This window comes from Aspergillus wentii, assembly GCF_001890725.1.
Source record: "Aspergillus wentii DTO 134E9 unplaced genomic scaffold ASPWEscaffold_4, whole genome shotgun sequence".
NCBI classification, from domain to species: Eukaryota; Fungi; Ascomycota; class Eurotiomycetes; order Eurotiales; family Aspergillaceae; genus Aspergillus; species Aspergillus wentii.
This window is the reverse complement of record NW_024467835.1, coordinates 1393417-1408976: the sequence shown is the minus strand read 5'-3', so window position 1 is coordinate 1408976 and position 15560 is coordinate 1393417. Positions and strand designations below refer to the sequence as shown.

Genomic DNA, 15560 nt, shown 5'->3' with positions numbered 1-15560 from the left:
AGTTGGGATAGAGTATCTAGCTCAGTGGTGGGATGATTAGTATCTTTAAGGTGGAAACTGGAAGGGAATTCCTTTTCCCCGCACGCTAAATCGACTCAGCTACCCATTTTTATGGCGCATGACATGTTCGTGTTGATCGCTCATTTCTGCGATTGTGATTGTGGATGCATGAGAATCCCTGTCGGTGAGGAGTGCCTCGGCGGTTGTTTTATATAGCCACCACCCTGCTTACTGCATTCCAATACTGAAATTATACTCAAATTGTGTTTTTTTAACTCATTGTAGACCTGTGCAGGTCATCCCGTGAACAAAGGAATGTCTTGATTGTAGTATCAGCTGCTCGTTGTATAGCAATTTCGCAATTATAACCTTGCTTCGATGGAATTTGAACCTAGTTCCCATTCACCATATCCTCCTTTCCCGTCAAGTCGCAGAACGCTTTGAAGGTAGTAAATACATTCTCGTCGCCCTCTCCCTCTCCGGTTCGCTCAATGGCACACTCGGCAGTGGCTCCGATGAAGAACACATATCCCTCCTTGACCTCTTCGGTTTTGGTTCCGACAGTAATCTTGCCCTCACCACTAGTACAAATCAAGATGCTTGGGCCTGCAATACCCTCGAATGTTGCCTTGGCTTTAGTCCGTCTCAGATCCGTCTTCACAACACTGAATTCCTCGATCGGTGGGTCGTACAGAACGCAAGATGAGGCACTGGAGTACGCGGGGGCATTGAGGACGGCAAACGGATAGTCGGTTGGCTCCAACTTCTGCTCATCAATGGGTGCGTATGAGTATGTCAGCATATCTGTGAGTGTATCCACATCCTTGAATTTGGGCGTGAATCCTGCTCGCACAACGTTGTCGGACGACGCCATGCACTCGATGATGTCTCCGGAGATGTATGCGTGAATATCATCGGCTTTGAGAAACATGGCTTCACCGGGCTCAAGCTTGACAAAGTTAAGGAAGAAGAACACAAAAGACCCAATGTCGTTAGGGAACTGCCCGTTGAGGCGAGTGACGAGAGCAGCCATCTCTGCAGGGTCGCTAGGGTTTGTATCAGGCGAGCTGGCCGAAGTAGCAAAGGAGTCCGGGGAGCTTTCCGCAGCTGCAACGAGATCTTTCGTGGCTGTCTCAATGTTCTCGGGAGTAGATTGCATCAGCACGGTGAAAAGTGCTTTCAGTGCATCCTTGTTCTTCTTGGCCACCGTGGGGTCCTCAGAATCCTCGGAGCCTTTAACCGCACGCTCAAATTCGTCGGCCGCCTGCGAACCCACCAGCTGGCGGAGAGGTGCTACGGCGTTGAGGAAATGGACGATTTCAGCCAAGGGACGGAAGCCGCAGAGTCCTTCGAACGGTGTAATAGCGATGGTCATCTCGGGCTTGTGGTTGTCATCTGCGAAGCTATTAATCAACTGGAATGGCAAAGACAGCCCTTCCACCTACCAGGGTAGTTCCGAGAATCTCTAGCATGAAGCTTCTCTGCAAGCTTCTTGTTGGGGTGGGCCTGGATGCTGAGAGCCTTCTGTACCGACAGCACCTTGAACAGGAACGGGAGCTTTCCACCATATCTCTCGCTGATCTCCGTGGACAGCAAAGCCTGGTTATCTTGAACCAAATCGAGCAGGGTCCGCTGGGTTTCGACATCTTTGGAGGGGAGGGAAGGATGGGTGCCCATCCACAGCTACATCCACCAAGAACCGGTTAGCCCATTGCCCTTCCATCCAAACATGGCCAGGGACCAACCTCTGCATAAGGCTTCTCCGACTCTATCGCGAAGTCAGGAGCAGCTGTAGTGGCCGCATATTTTGCAGCAGCCGACTGTTGACCAATCTTGCCTAAGACATTACTATTTCAGTGCGGGGGAGCAAAGAGTCATGGAAGCTATCCCCTACCCCATTCATAGCTGTTCACGCCTATTGTTAGGATAGATGGTTAGCGTCTACTGAGTCTAGAACCGTTAGAGATGGAACTCACCACATTGGAGACGAAGCAACGGGATCTGCATTTTGCCTGGAGGGAGGGTAGGCCAGACTCTCAGTGAATGAGGTGAAGTGAGGCCGATACGTCAGAGTAAACAAAGAACTAGTATCAAACGTTGGGAAAATTTCTTCTCATTCACTCGATCAGACTTCGTAAAAAAATAAATTCCAGAGAATTCTTCTTTCTCTCTCTTTCTTCCTCCTTCAATCGCTTCTTGTCTGTCTTGTCGATTCTATCCCACCTTGTCTCTCTTTCTGCCCCTCCATCTTTCTCCGGTCGGCCCCTCTGTCCGCATCCGGAATGCCTCCCACCAATCGCTGCCTCCGCTCGGGCGCAAAGCGCTTACCGCCTAACCGCGATGCGACTAGAACCGCCGAAGCTGGGAGATCCCCGGCCGACGCGTTTGGGCAGAATAGCCGCCAGCAGGCCGGGGAACTCATCGACTCTCGTGCTCCAGTCTATGCTTCTCCTCCCCAGACTCAGACTCCGCCTGTCCACGGACCAGATCGGGCGCTTGGCAAGAATTCGAGTCCTCCAGCTGTAGAGCCCCAGCCGAGTGATTCTTCCCCCGGAGGCCGTCCGCACAGTGAGCGACAGGGTGCGGCTCGTGGAACACGCAGTGCCCGCCAGGAACTTGTCTCCGCATTTGACTGGGAGGAGTTGAAAATTGCCAGTTCTAAAGCTCCCGGAGTTGCCGTATCCGGAACCAGTAACGGTCCGCAGCAGAAGAATAAGAAGAAGCAGAAGCAGAAGCAACCAAAACAATCAAAGCAGCCAGAGCAGCTGCCGGAACAGCAACCGGAAGCCCTTCCTGAGGAGTCGAGCTTAGCGTCAGCCGAGATGTCACGGAATCGTCCAAGAGGCCCTCCCATGCCCAGGGATAATGGGCTTGCGGCTAATGAAGAAACTGACATGTGGAACAAGATTCTTCAGGATCTCCGAAAGGCCAAGGAGAAGAATGATAAGCAAAAAGCCTTGGCTGAGCAGATAGCTACTTTGAACGAGAAGATCGGGAAAGAGGGTGGCAGTAAGTATATATTCTTCTCTCTTTTTGCGCCACGTCTACGTATATGTTTTGAATTTGAAATTTCCCATTGCAGTACAGCCTGATTTGTATTTACGTCATTGTTCACAATTCGAATTCGATCCTCAAGAAGCTAATTTGATCACAGAACCAACTCTAGCTGAGCACAATCAGCTGGATGGTCTTTACCGGCAAATGCTCAAACTATGCGAAGAGGAGAGAGCCATTCTCGTGGACGAGCCCAGTGATGTGATCAAAAACCTGGGTCTTCTCACAGCCCTTCGTCAGGCATCTGAGGCGGAGGCCCCGGCGCACCGAGCAACTGCTCTTTCCAAGTCACGGAAAAAGAGGAATGAGGTGGATGGACCAGCTACAGAATCCCCAGGGCCCACAGGCTCATCTGTGTCGGACAAAGCCAGTCGCACCAAAGGGGGCGCCGTTCCGCGCAGTACCAGTGTATCCAGCAACCAAGCCCGCGAAGGTCGTGAAAGCCGAGACAATGGCATCGCCGTCAAGACTGAAGAAGGCACAGAAAGCACCAAGGGTACTGTTGCAGAGCGCAGTGGGCATCTTACCGTCGGGGCGGAGGTCGTCTTCAAGCATAATAAAAACAAGCAAGGCGTTGAAGGCGAGGGCATTCAGTGCATCATCAAAGGGATTTCTGGTGATGGGCACAAAAAACGGTATGCTAAGAAACCCGAGTCCGTCCCCGCAAAAGATTGACCGTTGTACCTCCCCAAGGTATGATGTCCAGGACCCAGAACCGAACGAAAATGGCGAGCAGGGAGCTGTGTACAAAACCACTGCCGTATCTTTGATACCCATCCCGCAAATTGGCACTCCATTGCCATCGTTCTCCGTTGGAAAGCAGGTCCTTGCGAGATACCCTGATACCACGACGTTCTACCGTGCCGAAGTCATGGGCTCGAAGAAAGACGCCTATCGCCTCAAGTTTGAAGGTGAAGAGGATGATAAGGAGATGGAAGTTGATAAACGTTTCGTCCTTGACATCCCCAGCAAGTGATATGCGATTCAACAGCGCCGGCATTGATACTTTCCAATTTTCTATTTTTCTTTCTTTTTCAATTTGTTTTTTTCTTTCAAACCGGTGGATTTGTCGATGGCCCCAGATTGTCATGATACCCCTTTGAGCTAAATTGTTTTACGAATGGGAGCAGGGTCGTTTCGGGAGTCTAGGTTTGATGTTTATTGTCTCTCATCTCATTTCATTCCATTTCTTTTTTTATCATATCGAAGCTGTATATTCAACAGCAATCTGGTCCCACACAAACTATTCTCATCATCTTCTAATCCATTCCTTCTGGCTCCAGTGGAAACAGCTAGAAGAACAAGCCTCAACAAAGTATGTGGCCTGACTAATAGAAGGGGCGTAATATTACCAATGATTACCGCATATCCGCACATGTTTAGTCAATGATCGTCACCACCCCGTGAAACACAAATACCTTACTCCATGCTTAGTCGATACAGTGGGATGTGTGTCATATCCACCGATCATCGCAACGCAAAACACCAGTCGAATCGTCGATACAGGAACGGGCGGTGATTTTCTTATCTAAGAGGAATCTGATGCAGTGGGATGCAACAGGTCGGATCGACTTCGTTTAAGCTCATCGATAGAGTCTCCTGTCACTACAGGAGCTTAGCATGAGATTGATTGCATCCCACCGTGCAGAAAATGACAGATAGAGCCGGACTGCTCCTGTTAGATAAGATGGCGACGATGGCGATCCCACTGCCTCATGCCCATCAGCCCACCCCCTGTAGCTAACCGCTCCTCCTGCAATTTAATTATCACAGCATCCTGAGAGGGGGGTTTTAGCTATTCTTATTAGGTGTGAATATGAGAGATTGTTTGGGGCGTGGTGTTGATATTGCTGACCGCGTAACAATACGGCCCGTAAGAACTGCGAAATCCCACTGGGGCTGCTTTGTCTGCCGCGGCCTTTCCGAGGGTCCGGCCTGACGATGGCCGCATTTATTACTCAAATACTCTCCCCCCCCCCCCCCCCCCCCCCCCCCCCCATCCCATCGATCTAGTTCATCATCGCTGTCTCTTCCTTGGTTGATATTTATTTCAAGATCCCCTCTGATATGCACATTGTCTGCAGATAGATCTGTCTGACTTGAAAATCTACTCCTTCTGTTTCCTGCATTGATACTCCTGCATAATTCCGCCATGGCGAACTTGCCGTCCCACGCTTCTCCATACTTTTCACCGCAACCCCCATCTCCATCCAACCAGGATGTCGGAGACATTTCCCTCAATTCGTCGGATCCAACTACGTCGTTATTGAAAGAAAAGGTAGAAGAGTTCCAGGGCTATGATAGCCCCGTCAGCAACCCCGACCAGACCAATGGCGACGTCACCCCCTCCGTGCCGGCCTGCTTGCTCTCGCCTTCTTTTACCCCTCCCGCAACTCCTGGCGGCACATTGAACCCTGCACAGATTCTACAGCAGACCCAAGCCCAAGCAGCTAGCGCTCGAGAGACAAGTGCGAATACCAAGGCCCCGAAGCTCCTTCCACGTCTCCCCCATGTTGAGTGCATCGTGCGCGCACGCATCCCGACCACCAATGGTGCGGAGATGTTCCTCCACCTTTACCATAATGATCTGGACAACAAAGAACACTTGGCAATCGTATTTGGCAACCATATCAGGAGTCGAAGCTTGGACCAGGTTCGACCAGGGGAGACTGAGATGGACCGGATGATCCGCGGAGCGTATGTTGGTAAGCTGCACCCGGGCCGGGTGAGCAGCTGGTACGATGAGGAAAAGGCCGAGGCCGCTGCGAAGGAGCGCGCAGCTGAAGGTGCGGTGAACGGAGCGGCATTTGATCAAACCCAATCTACGCAGAGTAGCCCCAGCCAGGCGCCGCTGGTGAGAATCCATTCTGAGTGCTACACAGGCGAGACTGCCTGGTCTGCACGATGCGATTGCGGTGAACAGTTGGACGAAGCAGCGCGACTGATGTCTCTCCCCATTGAAACGCTGTCTGAAGTTGCATCGCAGCAGGGGCTGTCGGTGCCGTCTAACTCCGCTGGGGGCGTGATTGTGTACCTACGACAAGAAGGACGTGGAATTGGGCTAGGAGAAAAGCTCAAGGCCTACAACCTCCAAGATCTCGGCTCCGACACGGTCGAAGCCAATCTTTTGCTTCGACACCCTGCTGACGCAAGGAGCTATGGGCTGGCTACGGCAATGCTGGCAGATCTTGGCTTGAGCAATGACATCAACCCGCACGGGATCAGGCTTCTCACGAATAACCCCGACAAGGTTCGAGCGGTTGAAGGGCCATCCCGAGAGGTAGTGGTTAAAGAACGAGTTCCGATGGTGCCGTTGGCATGGAGCACGGGCGGAAAGATGGGCATCAAAAGCTCAGAAGTTGAGGGTTATTTGCAAACAAAGGTTGGTCGCGCCCCCTTTTTTGATCATCGCTTTTGCTCTTTTCGGCCTGGGCTCGTATTTCTTTTGGACTAAAGATGGCTAACTTGTCAATCTGGAATAGATCTCAAAGATGGGTCACATGCTTCAATAATCAACCAATCGCCGGCGACAATGTCTTTGTTAATATTTCATGGTTACTATTCGCATGATCCGAGTTGTTCTGTTTAGGGTTTCTTCCTTTGCTTTCCGGTCTTTAGTTTTATGGCAGGCCGTATTGCAGGCCGGGTGGTATATTTCTTTTTCCTTCTGAGGGGTGCAAATCCCTCGCGTTACGATATCACATATAACCGCGTTTGAGATTTGGATATTTTGATCTTTGATATATTTTTTGTCCATCACTGTTTGTCTTACAATTGATCTTGAAGGGGTTCTGGCGTTCTGCAGTGGATATAAACCCAAAATAGCCCCATGAAGCTTGACTCGAGCTGTACAAAATACCACACCACAACTGAGTTTCTCAACGGTCATTCTGCATCTGTGAAACAGATCATCGCACACTCAATAATAGCGTAGTCACTAATTAATTAATTAATATTGCGCCGTCACGAGATGCATGATTCACTCTGCTGGGAACGGGGCGGTTTGCGTGCGTCGCGGCCATCTCCACCCGCTCCCAGACTGTCTTTTTGTCTTCATCTCAACTTTAACGCAATCCAAACTATCGCCCCCTCTCTGAGCCTCCGCCACTAGCTCCAATGCTGCCCAATTGTCCCTCCCCCTAATCGGACCAGGATCATTCCTGGGGATAAAACTGAAAACGAAGGGAAAAAAGCAAAGAACACAAATCAATTCAACCTCATTCTCCCAGACCCCGTACCCACGTTGCATGGCCGTTGCGGATCGGTAGCACGCGAGTGAGAGGGCCATGGCCACCCGCGTGCCTCTAGAAAACAATACGGCGACGACGCCTTTGTCGACCCTGGAGTCCTCGACTATCGCCGAAAATGCTGCCTTGAAGCAAGAGGACTCTCCCGCGCCATCCCGGTTGACCTCCGCGGACGCAGAGACGCCCGTGGCAGGGGACGACGGCGGGCCCGCGACAACGGCTGCAGGCAGAAAACGCAAGCTGAACAGCACTTCGTCGCGGGGCGTGGCCAATCTCAACCCGGATCAATTGGCGAAGAAACGAGCCAACGACCGACAGGCGCAGCGGGCGATTCGCGAACGCACCAAATCTCATATCGATGCGCTGGAGCAGCAGGTTCGCGATCTCTCTTCTCAGAAGCCGTTCTTGGATCTCCAGTCGGCTTTGAGACAGAATGAAGCCATCCAGGCGGAGAATAGGGAGATCCGGCAGGGATTGAAGGCGATCATGGATCTTGTTCAGCCTTTACTTGGCAAGCAGGAATTACCTAGTGAGTATATTTCCTCGTGGGGTTGGAATCTGAAGAAAAGCTGACATTGGGCAAAAAGTTGCTGCTGCTACTGCTGCTGCTACTCTCAACAATCCTCCTCCGAAACCCATTCCACATCTATCTGTTACGTCCGATCCCTTTGGCGAACATAATAATTTCACCCCCAATAGCCAACGATCCGCGACGGTTGAACGATCCTACACCGAGTCCATTGCGAGTGTCGAGACCCCGTCCCCCACGCATTCCGCGCCCACACTGGGCGGAGCTCGTCGCGATAGTAGCACCACCACCAACACCAACACCAACACTAACGGCAATTCCTCGTTCCGTCTTGCGTTTGACTCCCAGCGCCATAATCTAAGCCATGGGCTGGACTTTAGTGCGGATGAGCGGCTGGGTTTCAAATTCTTGCTCGATGCCTCTCATCAAGTCCCCAAGATGGAAGGCTTCCGTCGCAGTTCAGACAATTTCCGACCTTCACAATTGAATCCTTCTTCGATATATACCCCGCCCTTACACCCTCCCATGTCTGACCAGAGCCTGCCGGCTTATCAAACACCCATCCGAAACGTCGGTCCCACTTGTCCTCTAGATGCTATCCTATTGGACTTTCTTCACAACCGACAGCGCGAAGCTGCGCAGGGGGTGCCCAAACAGAAGTTGGTTGGGCCCCCGTATCCCAGTGTGTCGTCGCTGCTCAATCCCGAAAAGAGCGCCTACTCGCATCCGGTATCCAAAGTGTTTACGGATATTTTGCGCGCTTTCCCTGACATTTCGTCACTTCCCGAGCAAGTGGCCGTGCTCTACCTCATGTTCCTTATCATGCGATGGCAGATCTACCCCACGCCTGAGAATTATGACCGACTGCCCGAGTGGCTGACCCCTCGCCCCTCCCAACTATTGACCCCACACCCAGCTTGGATCGACTATCTCCCTTGGCCACGCATGCGAGATCGCCTCGTCATGTCCTATCATGACTATCCATTTGAGAACTGGTTTGTCCCGTTCACTCGCACTCTATCGGTCAACTGGCCATACGAGGCGACCGATTGCCTGTTGGCAACCAGTGACTGTGATGATCTGATTATTAACCCCGTCTTTGAGCGACATTTCAGCAACATCGCCAATTGGTCTCTAGGGCCGGCATTTGCAGAAGCATACCCTGCCCTCGTGGATACTGTCAGGATCAAGAAAGACCCTTCTTCTTGGTCTGGTTAATCCCTTCTTTTCTTCTTTTTTTCATTTATCTGTATCTAATATCTGGGACGCTGAGGCACTCTGGCAGGCCCGTACTGAGAGTGCACATTGGGCTTTGTTGCATTCTGTTGGTGGTGATATATGGCGTATGGTGAACATAAGTTAGGCTGGTATCCTGGACTACAAGTCTATGTTTTTCTTCTTTTGGTGACTATTTACAAATAAATATATATTATCGACCACCTTTTTGAATACGAAATGTTTATATATTCTTCGTTTATGATCCTCCTTTTCTGCTCTTCTCATTCCAAAACTCCATGCCGGCTTTCTGGCGCAGAATTCCATACATGGAGCTGCTATCCAGGCACTCTCCACCGTATTCCCTCGCTGCCTCCATGTTCTCCTGAGCCACCTGAAGACCCGGGAGCTCGACTGAATGTTCTTTAGCAATGGTGGATGCATGTTTTGCGTCCTTGATGGCCAGGGATACCCCAAATCCGGGACGAGAATCCAAAGGTGGTGCATAGGCTCCGGTTGTCAATCTGAAGAGCGTGTGAGTAGAGCTATAGCATTTGTCTTCGAATGAAGCTTACCTCTTGGAATAACCACCTGCTACAGGTCCAAATGCCTCGCCGATGAGCTCTTCCATAGGACCAGTCCCTAATCCTGTGCGTTCTGCAAAGACCTGGGCTTCTCCGACAGCTTCCATCATGTTGACCGTGACGATGTTTCTACAAAATTCAGCTCATCTTCCACATAATCAAGACAAAAGACTTACCCAGCAATCTTCAGCATGGAAGACTTGGTCGCATCCTCACCACAATCAATCACCCGTCTACCCATTACATCCTGAATCAACGGCTTCACCACTTCAGCGGCCTTCCTCGGCCCTCCAATGGCAAAGACCAGCTTCCCATCGACAGCGATCGGATTCCCACCAAACACGGGCGCCGACAGAAACGAGGCCTCCTTTTCCTTCAATTTGGCCACGGTAAGTCCCACCGTCTGCGGATGAACCGTCGAGCAATCGACAAAGATCTTATCACGAAGCGACTGTCCCGATCCCAGAGCGGAGGAGATTAGGCTCTGAAGGACTGCATCGTTGGAGACCTGCAGATAATTGTCAGCTTTCGGCCTTGTTTCTTTTTCGTTTTTCCCAATTCAGGAGACAGACCATGGTGAAGATAATCCCGCATTGACCCACGAGCTTCTCGAAATTCATCTCAGGGACGGCGCCCATGGCCTGGAGGGGGTTCCCACGCGCCATCGTACGGTTGGAATAGACCATATTCAGGGCCTTCTTGGAGACGAGGTGTTTTTGCAGGTTACTGGCCATTGCCAGGCCCATGGATCCAAGGCCATACTGAAGATGTCGTTAGTGATCATGGGTCAATTTGAAGAGAATCCGAGAGATGCTATACCCAGCCGATTCGAGTCATTTTTTGTTTCTTTTATATTCTTTGGATTGTTGTTTGGTATGGGGAGAGTATCGTTATCAAGGAGATAGGGCGTTAAATAGTCTCGAAGCGATAGCCGAGCTCCCCGGTGTCGGCCGAAAGGGGGATTCTAAAGTCGAGGACTTGGGATGGAGATGTTTATTATCAAAGGAGAACGGAGGATTCCGTTGATGCTGGGAATCTACGTGGATATGGAGGGGGAGGCTTATTGTCAACGTGGTGGATGTGGCTGCTTGATGCTATCCCTTACAGCGATTATTTAGAGTGAGACTGACAGATAATCCCCCACGATAGAAAAATGATACATCTAAAGGTCTAGTGAGTCTATTATGGTAAATAGGCCATGAGGATTAATTGTTTCTCTTCTGGCGATGGAGGTTGGACTGACAGACGATGACGATGAGGCTCGGTGAGTGGAGTCGCCCTGCTGTTATTACGGGGAAAGCACCAGCACCGCAACTCCAACTTTAACTCTCGCTCTCCAAGTCCCTCTGCATCTCCATCGCCCTTGGATCCTCCCCACTTCTTCTCTTTCTGGTCCTTGGTCTATCATTGAATACAACTCGATCGTCAGAAAAAAGAAGCAACAAGAAACTCGCAGTCATGGCGGACATGCCCATTGGTGAGCCACCAACAAGCGAACAACACCGTCCAATCCCTCCGTTAACATAGCCAAACCCCCTTTAGTTCTCGACGGAGGAACCGGTTTCCTCAAGGTCGGATATGCAGCGCAAGTATGTCGTTCGATTCCATGCCATCTCGACCAAGCTGATCGTTTGTCCTCTCTTCCTAGAACTTCCCAGAGCATCAGTTCCCCTCGATAGTGGGGCGGCCCATACTCCGAACGGAGGAGCAAGCCGGTGATATTGTCGTCAAGGATATCATGTGCGGAGATGAGGCGGCCGCTGCTCGATCAATGCTTCAAATCAGCTATCCTGTACGTCTTGTCGCAATCTGATTCTCTCTCCCTCCCCCCGGGATCCCTTTCCCTTCCCATACCCCGCCTTGCCCTCTTGGAAGGCAGACGTGTTAACGAAAGGACCATTGCGTGGGAAATAGATGGAAAATGGAATTGTCAAGAAATGGGACGACATGCAGCATCTATGGAACTACACCTTTTACGATAAGATGAACATCGATCCTACCGGTCGCAAGATCCTTCTCACCGAACCCCCGATGAACCCCCTCAAGAACCGTGAGAAGATGGCAGAGGTCATGTTGGAGGGATACAATTTTGGTGGTGTATACGTGGCTATCCAAGCTGTGCTTGCTCTATACGCCCAGGGTGAGTGGGGAATCTTGTTAAAAACAAAAAAGAGGGACAGTGCAGCAGTAGCTCACGTCATTTTTCCTTTCTAGGTCTCAGTAGCGGTGTGGTCGTCGACTCCGGTGATGGTGTTACGCACATTATCCCCGTCTACGAATCTACAGTTCTGAACCACCACATCCGTCGATTGGATGTCGCCGGTCGCGATGTTACCCGGAATCTCATCGCCCTGCTCCTCCGCCGCGGTTACGCCCTGAACCGTACAGCCGACTTTGAGACTGTGCGCCAGATCAAGGAGAAGCTGTGCTACGTCTCCTACGACCTCGAGTTGGACAAGAAGCTTTCCGAAGACACCACCGTTCTGGTGGAATCATACACCCTCCCCGATGGCCGTGTCATTCGTGTGGGTAGCGAACGATTCGAAGCCGCCGAGTGTCTCTTCCAGCCGCACCTGGTGGATGTCGACCAGCCCGGTGTTGCTGAGATGCTGTTCAACACTATCCAAGGCGCCGACGTGGATGTGCGCTCTAGTCTGTACAAGGCTATTGTGCTCAGTGGTGGAAGCAGCATGTACCCCGGTCTGCCATCGCGGTTGGAGAAGGAACTGAAGCAATTGTGGCTCACACGTGTGCTTCAAGGAAACCCAGAGAGATTGAACGTATGTGCTGATAGAATTGGGCCTGGTATTGACAATTCGCTAATGCTGGGTACAGAAATTCAAGGTCCGCATCGAAGACCCTCCACGGAGAAGACACATGGTTTTCTTGGGAGGAGCTGTCCTTGCCAACCTGGTATGCTACTACTTTCCGCCACACCTCGACATAGCCATGATAACTAACTACTTTATAGATCGCGGACAAGGAAGACATGTGGGTGACCAAGCAAGAATGGGAGGAACAGGGTGCCCGTGCTTTGACCAAACTCGGACCCAGATAGTTTCTTTTCTTCTCGTGCTTCAGCCGTTTTCTCAAGTCTCTACCCAAACCCTTCCTTTCTTCGCAATTCAAGCTCGCATTGATATGTCATATAAGGCCTTAAGGATTTATACCTTATCTTGTTCCTGGTTTTTGTAGCTAGTATAGAAAGTAACCGAGCAAGCCTCTTGAAAAGCCCCCTTTTTTGTGAATAAATTCCCCTTAAATCTCTTTTTCTTGTTTTTCCAGAATATTGAGTAATGTGGAAGAATCACGGTCTATTTTTGGTGTTGCCAATAGATAATCTATAATTTTGACATGGCAAATGAGAACAAAGAAATTTAACCCGAACAGTAACCCAAATAAATAACACCCATTTGAGACGAGAAACCCAAAATAAAAAATATAAGAAATCGAAATATACATGAAGTTTATATAAGAAAGGTAGATGTTGGGGGGAAAAATATCGATATGAAAGAAAGGGAAAAAAAAATCCCGGCGCAGGGGCAGAAGCCGGCGCCTATATCAACCCGAGAGAAAAGCGGGGAGGAGAAAAAAAATAACCCAGTGACTTAGTAGATGGTTTATTCGTCACTCTCGGATTCTGCGTCATCGTTTTCGATGTTCTTCTTTTGCTCCTCTTTCATTTCACGGTAGGTGCTCCAACTCAAGAGGAAGAAGGCTACCATGATAAGGACTCCACCGATGATGGAGGCGAGAGAGAGAGGTTGCCCCGTGCGAAGCCAATCGACGATAGCGACGAGGAAGATGGTGAGGAGGGCTGCGACGGAGGATAGGACAGGTGAAGTGAGAGAGATGAGGACCAGGAAGGAACCAGAGAATGCTGTTGCATACTTTGTCAGTAATTGTTTTCGGGGGCATTTTATCTCAATGTAAATGGATAAACTCACTGGCATTGGCAAGGACGGAAATCATAAGCATCCATGCAGCCTCACCCGTTGGCCAGCGGAACGTCTCCAGGCCCGTGATATGGAGAATGGGCAATGGAATCCACAGGACTAATAATGTGAAGCAGCCAATCAAGCTGCCAACGGTGTTGGCAAAGATCATGCTTCGACCCGGGCTGGTACCTTCCGGAGGACAGCCGTATCGCTTGTAGAGCACTTCATAGAGACCGTAGAGCACACTACCAACACTGATGATGATATTTCCGAGCAACCTGTTTTCCGCCTCCTGCTGTCCCTTACCCACGGTTCCGTCCGCCGTCTTCTTGTTTTCGTCTCGGCCACCATATGCAACCACGAGGACACCTACAATGGCAACGAAGATTGCAAACACTTTATCGAACCGGAACTTATCCTTCAAAAGCGGAATTGAAAAGGCATATGCGAAAAATGCGGAGCAGTTGTAAATCGCAGTCAAATCACTGGCTGTCGTCATGTTCACTGCCACGTACCATGCACCACCCGCGATAGTAAGTGCAGTTGTAACGAACGCTGTCGTCTTGATCATGTAACGAATTGGTGATCGTTGGAAGCCGCGCGAGGGAGCGTGTAGGTCTTGTGTTTCCACCATCTGCGCCGTGGTTCGAAGAAGAAACACATGACGTCGCCAAAACGCCTCCCATGAAAGTGATCGTTTTTGTATTCGGAGGATGAGGAGCTGGACCGGCCAGAGGAGGGCCCACGAGCCATGTGTGAGGTACCTGTCCGTTGGGAATAAATGTGAGTTTGGTTAAGTCCCCTCAAATCGGAGAACGATCAGGAAACACGTGTAATTCCTCCGACTTACAGCATGCAATACGGTTTATCCCAATGCAACTCATGCTGAATATACACAGCTGTCTCGGTCTGGATCACGAAACTGGCCAGACTCAGAAACAAAAACCCCGACGCAATCAAATATTTCCGACGGGTAGCCTGCTGCGCATCATGCTCCGGACTGCGACTCCTGATTGTCGGCCGCCTCGAATGGTGCAGCATAGGCCTGCCTTCTGTGTCACCATTTCCATAGCTGGCGTTGGACAATCGACCCCGATCCTCATCCTTTAGCAACGGTTCTTGACCATCTACCGGGTGATACATGGACGCTCGATGCTGAGACATATTGTTGTCGTCTATGTCGTGGGAATCGAGGTTCGGCTCGGGATCCCGGTCCTCTCTGAGACCTTGTAGATGTGTACTGTCTGGAGCCACTTTGACGTTGGTACAAAAACCACTTTAAAAAAGAAAGAGAGCGACAAAAAGGAAAAGAGAAAGAAAGGATGTCAGAGGCAATGAAGGTAGAAACCTTTCAGAATTCAATCTTTCCCACGAAACAAATTGGTGGGCGTTAAAAAGGTAATGATTTACGTCGGGGGTTGCGACTCTCGTCGGATAAAGATCGAATTAGGAGAACGAAGAAACAACCTAGGAATCATCGAAGCAACAACGTAGCGAAGAAAAAAAAGCGACAAATGTTTCTGAATCGCAACCAAAGATTAATGTAAAGTGGAAGTGACGGCACAAAGCAAGTTCAGCCTTGCCAGACAGCCAGGGTGGGTTTCGACAACCGAAAACCGGGGGAACATGCAGCCCGTCAAACGTAATCCCGCTGCGGCCACGTTTGCGAAGGCGATATACACGGTTGAGGACCAGCCGCAACAGAGAGAGCAAAGATTCTGGGTCGATGCGACAAAGCAGGTAGCAAGAAAAAGTGTGGTGAATCACAGACAGCTCGAGGACGACGGCAAGTGAGGGAAACGGGGTCGATGGTCCGGTATGTCGTCAGTTATATAGCATGCATGCAGAGCCTAGTCACTTGCTATTTACGGGGCAGAACCAGGTGTGCCTGGCAGCGCAGGCACCACTATTCCGCTTTGGGCTGGTGGCGGTGAGCCTCACACGTGAGGGGCTGTTTCCGATCACCTGCTGCATCGGGACTAGCGCCTGGGCT

At 50.6% G+C, this 15560-nt stretch overlaps 7 protein-coding genes across 7 annotated transcripts; 4 read left to right on the top strand and 3 right to left on the bottom strand.

The window, feature by feature from the left end:
- Positions 1–176: 176 nt before the first annotated feature.
- Positions 177–2144, bottom strand: pmi1 (mannose-6-phosphate isomerase pmi1). Its single transcript, XM_040837266.1, has 5 exons — positions 1977–2144; positions 1895–1915; positions 1746–1837; positions 1446–1683; positions 177–1395 (listed from the first exon to the last, which is right to left on the bottom strand). Exons 1-5 carry the CDS (start codon positions 2005–2007, stop codon positions 392–394), a joined length of 1386 nt encoding a protein of 461 aa, XP_040688837.1. The 5' UTR covers positions 2008–2144; the 3' UTR covers positions 177–391.
- On the top strand, positions 1996–4288 carry ASPWEDRAFT_40337 (SAGA-associated factor 29 family protein). The gene is made up of 3 exons (XM_040835298.1): positions 1996–3009; positions 3155–3689; positions 3748–4288. The coding sequence occupies exons 1-3, from the start codon at positions 2283–2285 to the stop codon at positions 4028–4030; spliced, it is 1545 nt and encodes a 514-aa protein (XP_040688836.1). The 5' UTR covers positions 1996–2282; the 3' UTR covers positions 4031–4288.
- Positions 4289–5041: 753 nt separating this feature from the next.
- Positions 5042–6730, top strand: ASPWEDRAFT_40334 (GTP cyclohydrolase II). Its single transcript, XM_040835297.1, has 2 exons — positions 5042–6436; positions 6537–6730. The coding sequence occupies exons 1-2, from the start codon at positions 5207–5209 to the stop codon at positions 6564–6566; spliced, it is 1260 nt and encodes a 419-aa protein (XP_040688835.1). The 5' UTR covers positions 5042–5206; the 3' UTR covers positions 6567–6730.
- A 252-nt stretch (positions 6731–6982) lies between these two features.
- Positions 6983–9128, top strand: ASPWEDRAFT_494850 (bZIP transcription factor). Its single transcript, XM_040837286.1, has 2 exons — positions 6983–7830; positions 7889–9128. The coding sequence occupies exons 1-2, from the start codon at positions 7341–7343 to the stop codon at positions 9046–9048; spliced, it is 1650 nt and encodes a 549-aa protein (XP_040688834.1). The 5' UTR covers positions 6983–7340; the 3' UTR covers positions 9049–9128.
- Positions 9129–9176: 48 nt separating this feature from the next.
- ASPWEDRAFT_493460 (NAD(P)-dependent oxidoreductase) lies at positions 9177–10775 on the bottom strand. Its single transcript, XM_040837267.1, has 5 exons — positions 10449–10775; positions 10202–10390; positions 9806–10137; positions 9621–9758; positions 9177–9569 (listed from the first exon to the last, which is right to left on the bottom strand). Exons 1-5 carry the CDS (start codon positions 10464–10466, stop codon positions 9305–9307), a joined length of 942 nt encoding a protein of 313 aa, XP_040688833.1. The 5' UTR covers positions 10467–10775; the 3' UTR covers positions 9177–9304.
- A 93-nt stretch (positions 10776–10868) lies between these two features.
- ASPWEDRAFT_40331 (actin-related protein 2) lies at positions 10869–13021 on the top strand. Its single transcript, XM_040835296.1, has 7 exons — positions 10869–11106; positions 11172–11218; positions 11278–11421; positions 11544–11769; positions 11844–12409; positions 12465–12542; positions 12601–13021. The coding sequence occupies exons 1-7, from the start codon at positions 11088–11090 to the stop codon at positions 12685–12687; spliced, it is 1167 nt and encodes a 388-aa protein (XP_040688832.1). The 5' UTR covers positions 10869–11087; the 3' UTR covers positions 12688–13021.
- A 228-nt stretch (positions 13022–13249) lies between these two features.
- Positions 13250–15045, bottom strand: ASPWEDRAFT_51307 (DMT family transporter; the record flags this gene model as incomplete). Its single annotated transcript, XM_040837569.1, has 4 exons — positions 13250–13509; positions 13577–14331; positions 14418–14843; positions 14978–15045. 4 exons carry the CDS (start codon positions 15043–15045, stop codon positions 13250–13252), a joined length of 1509 nt encoding a protein of 502 aa, XP_040688831.1.
- Positions 15046–15560: the final 515 nt, after the last annotated feature.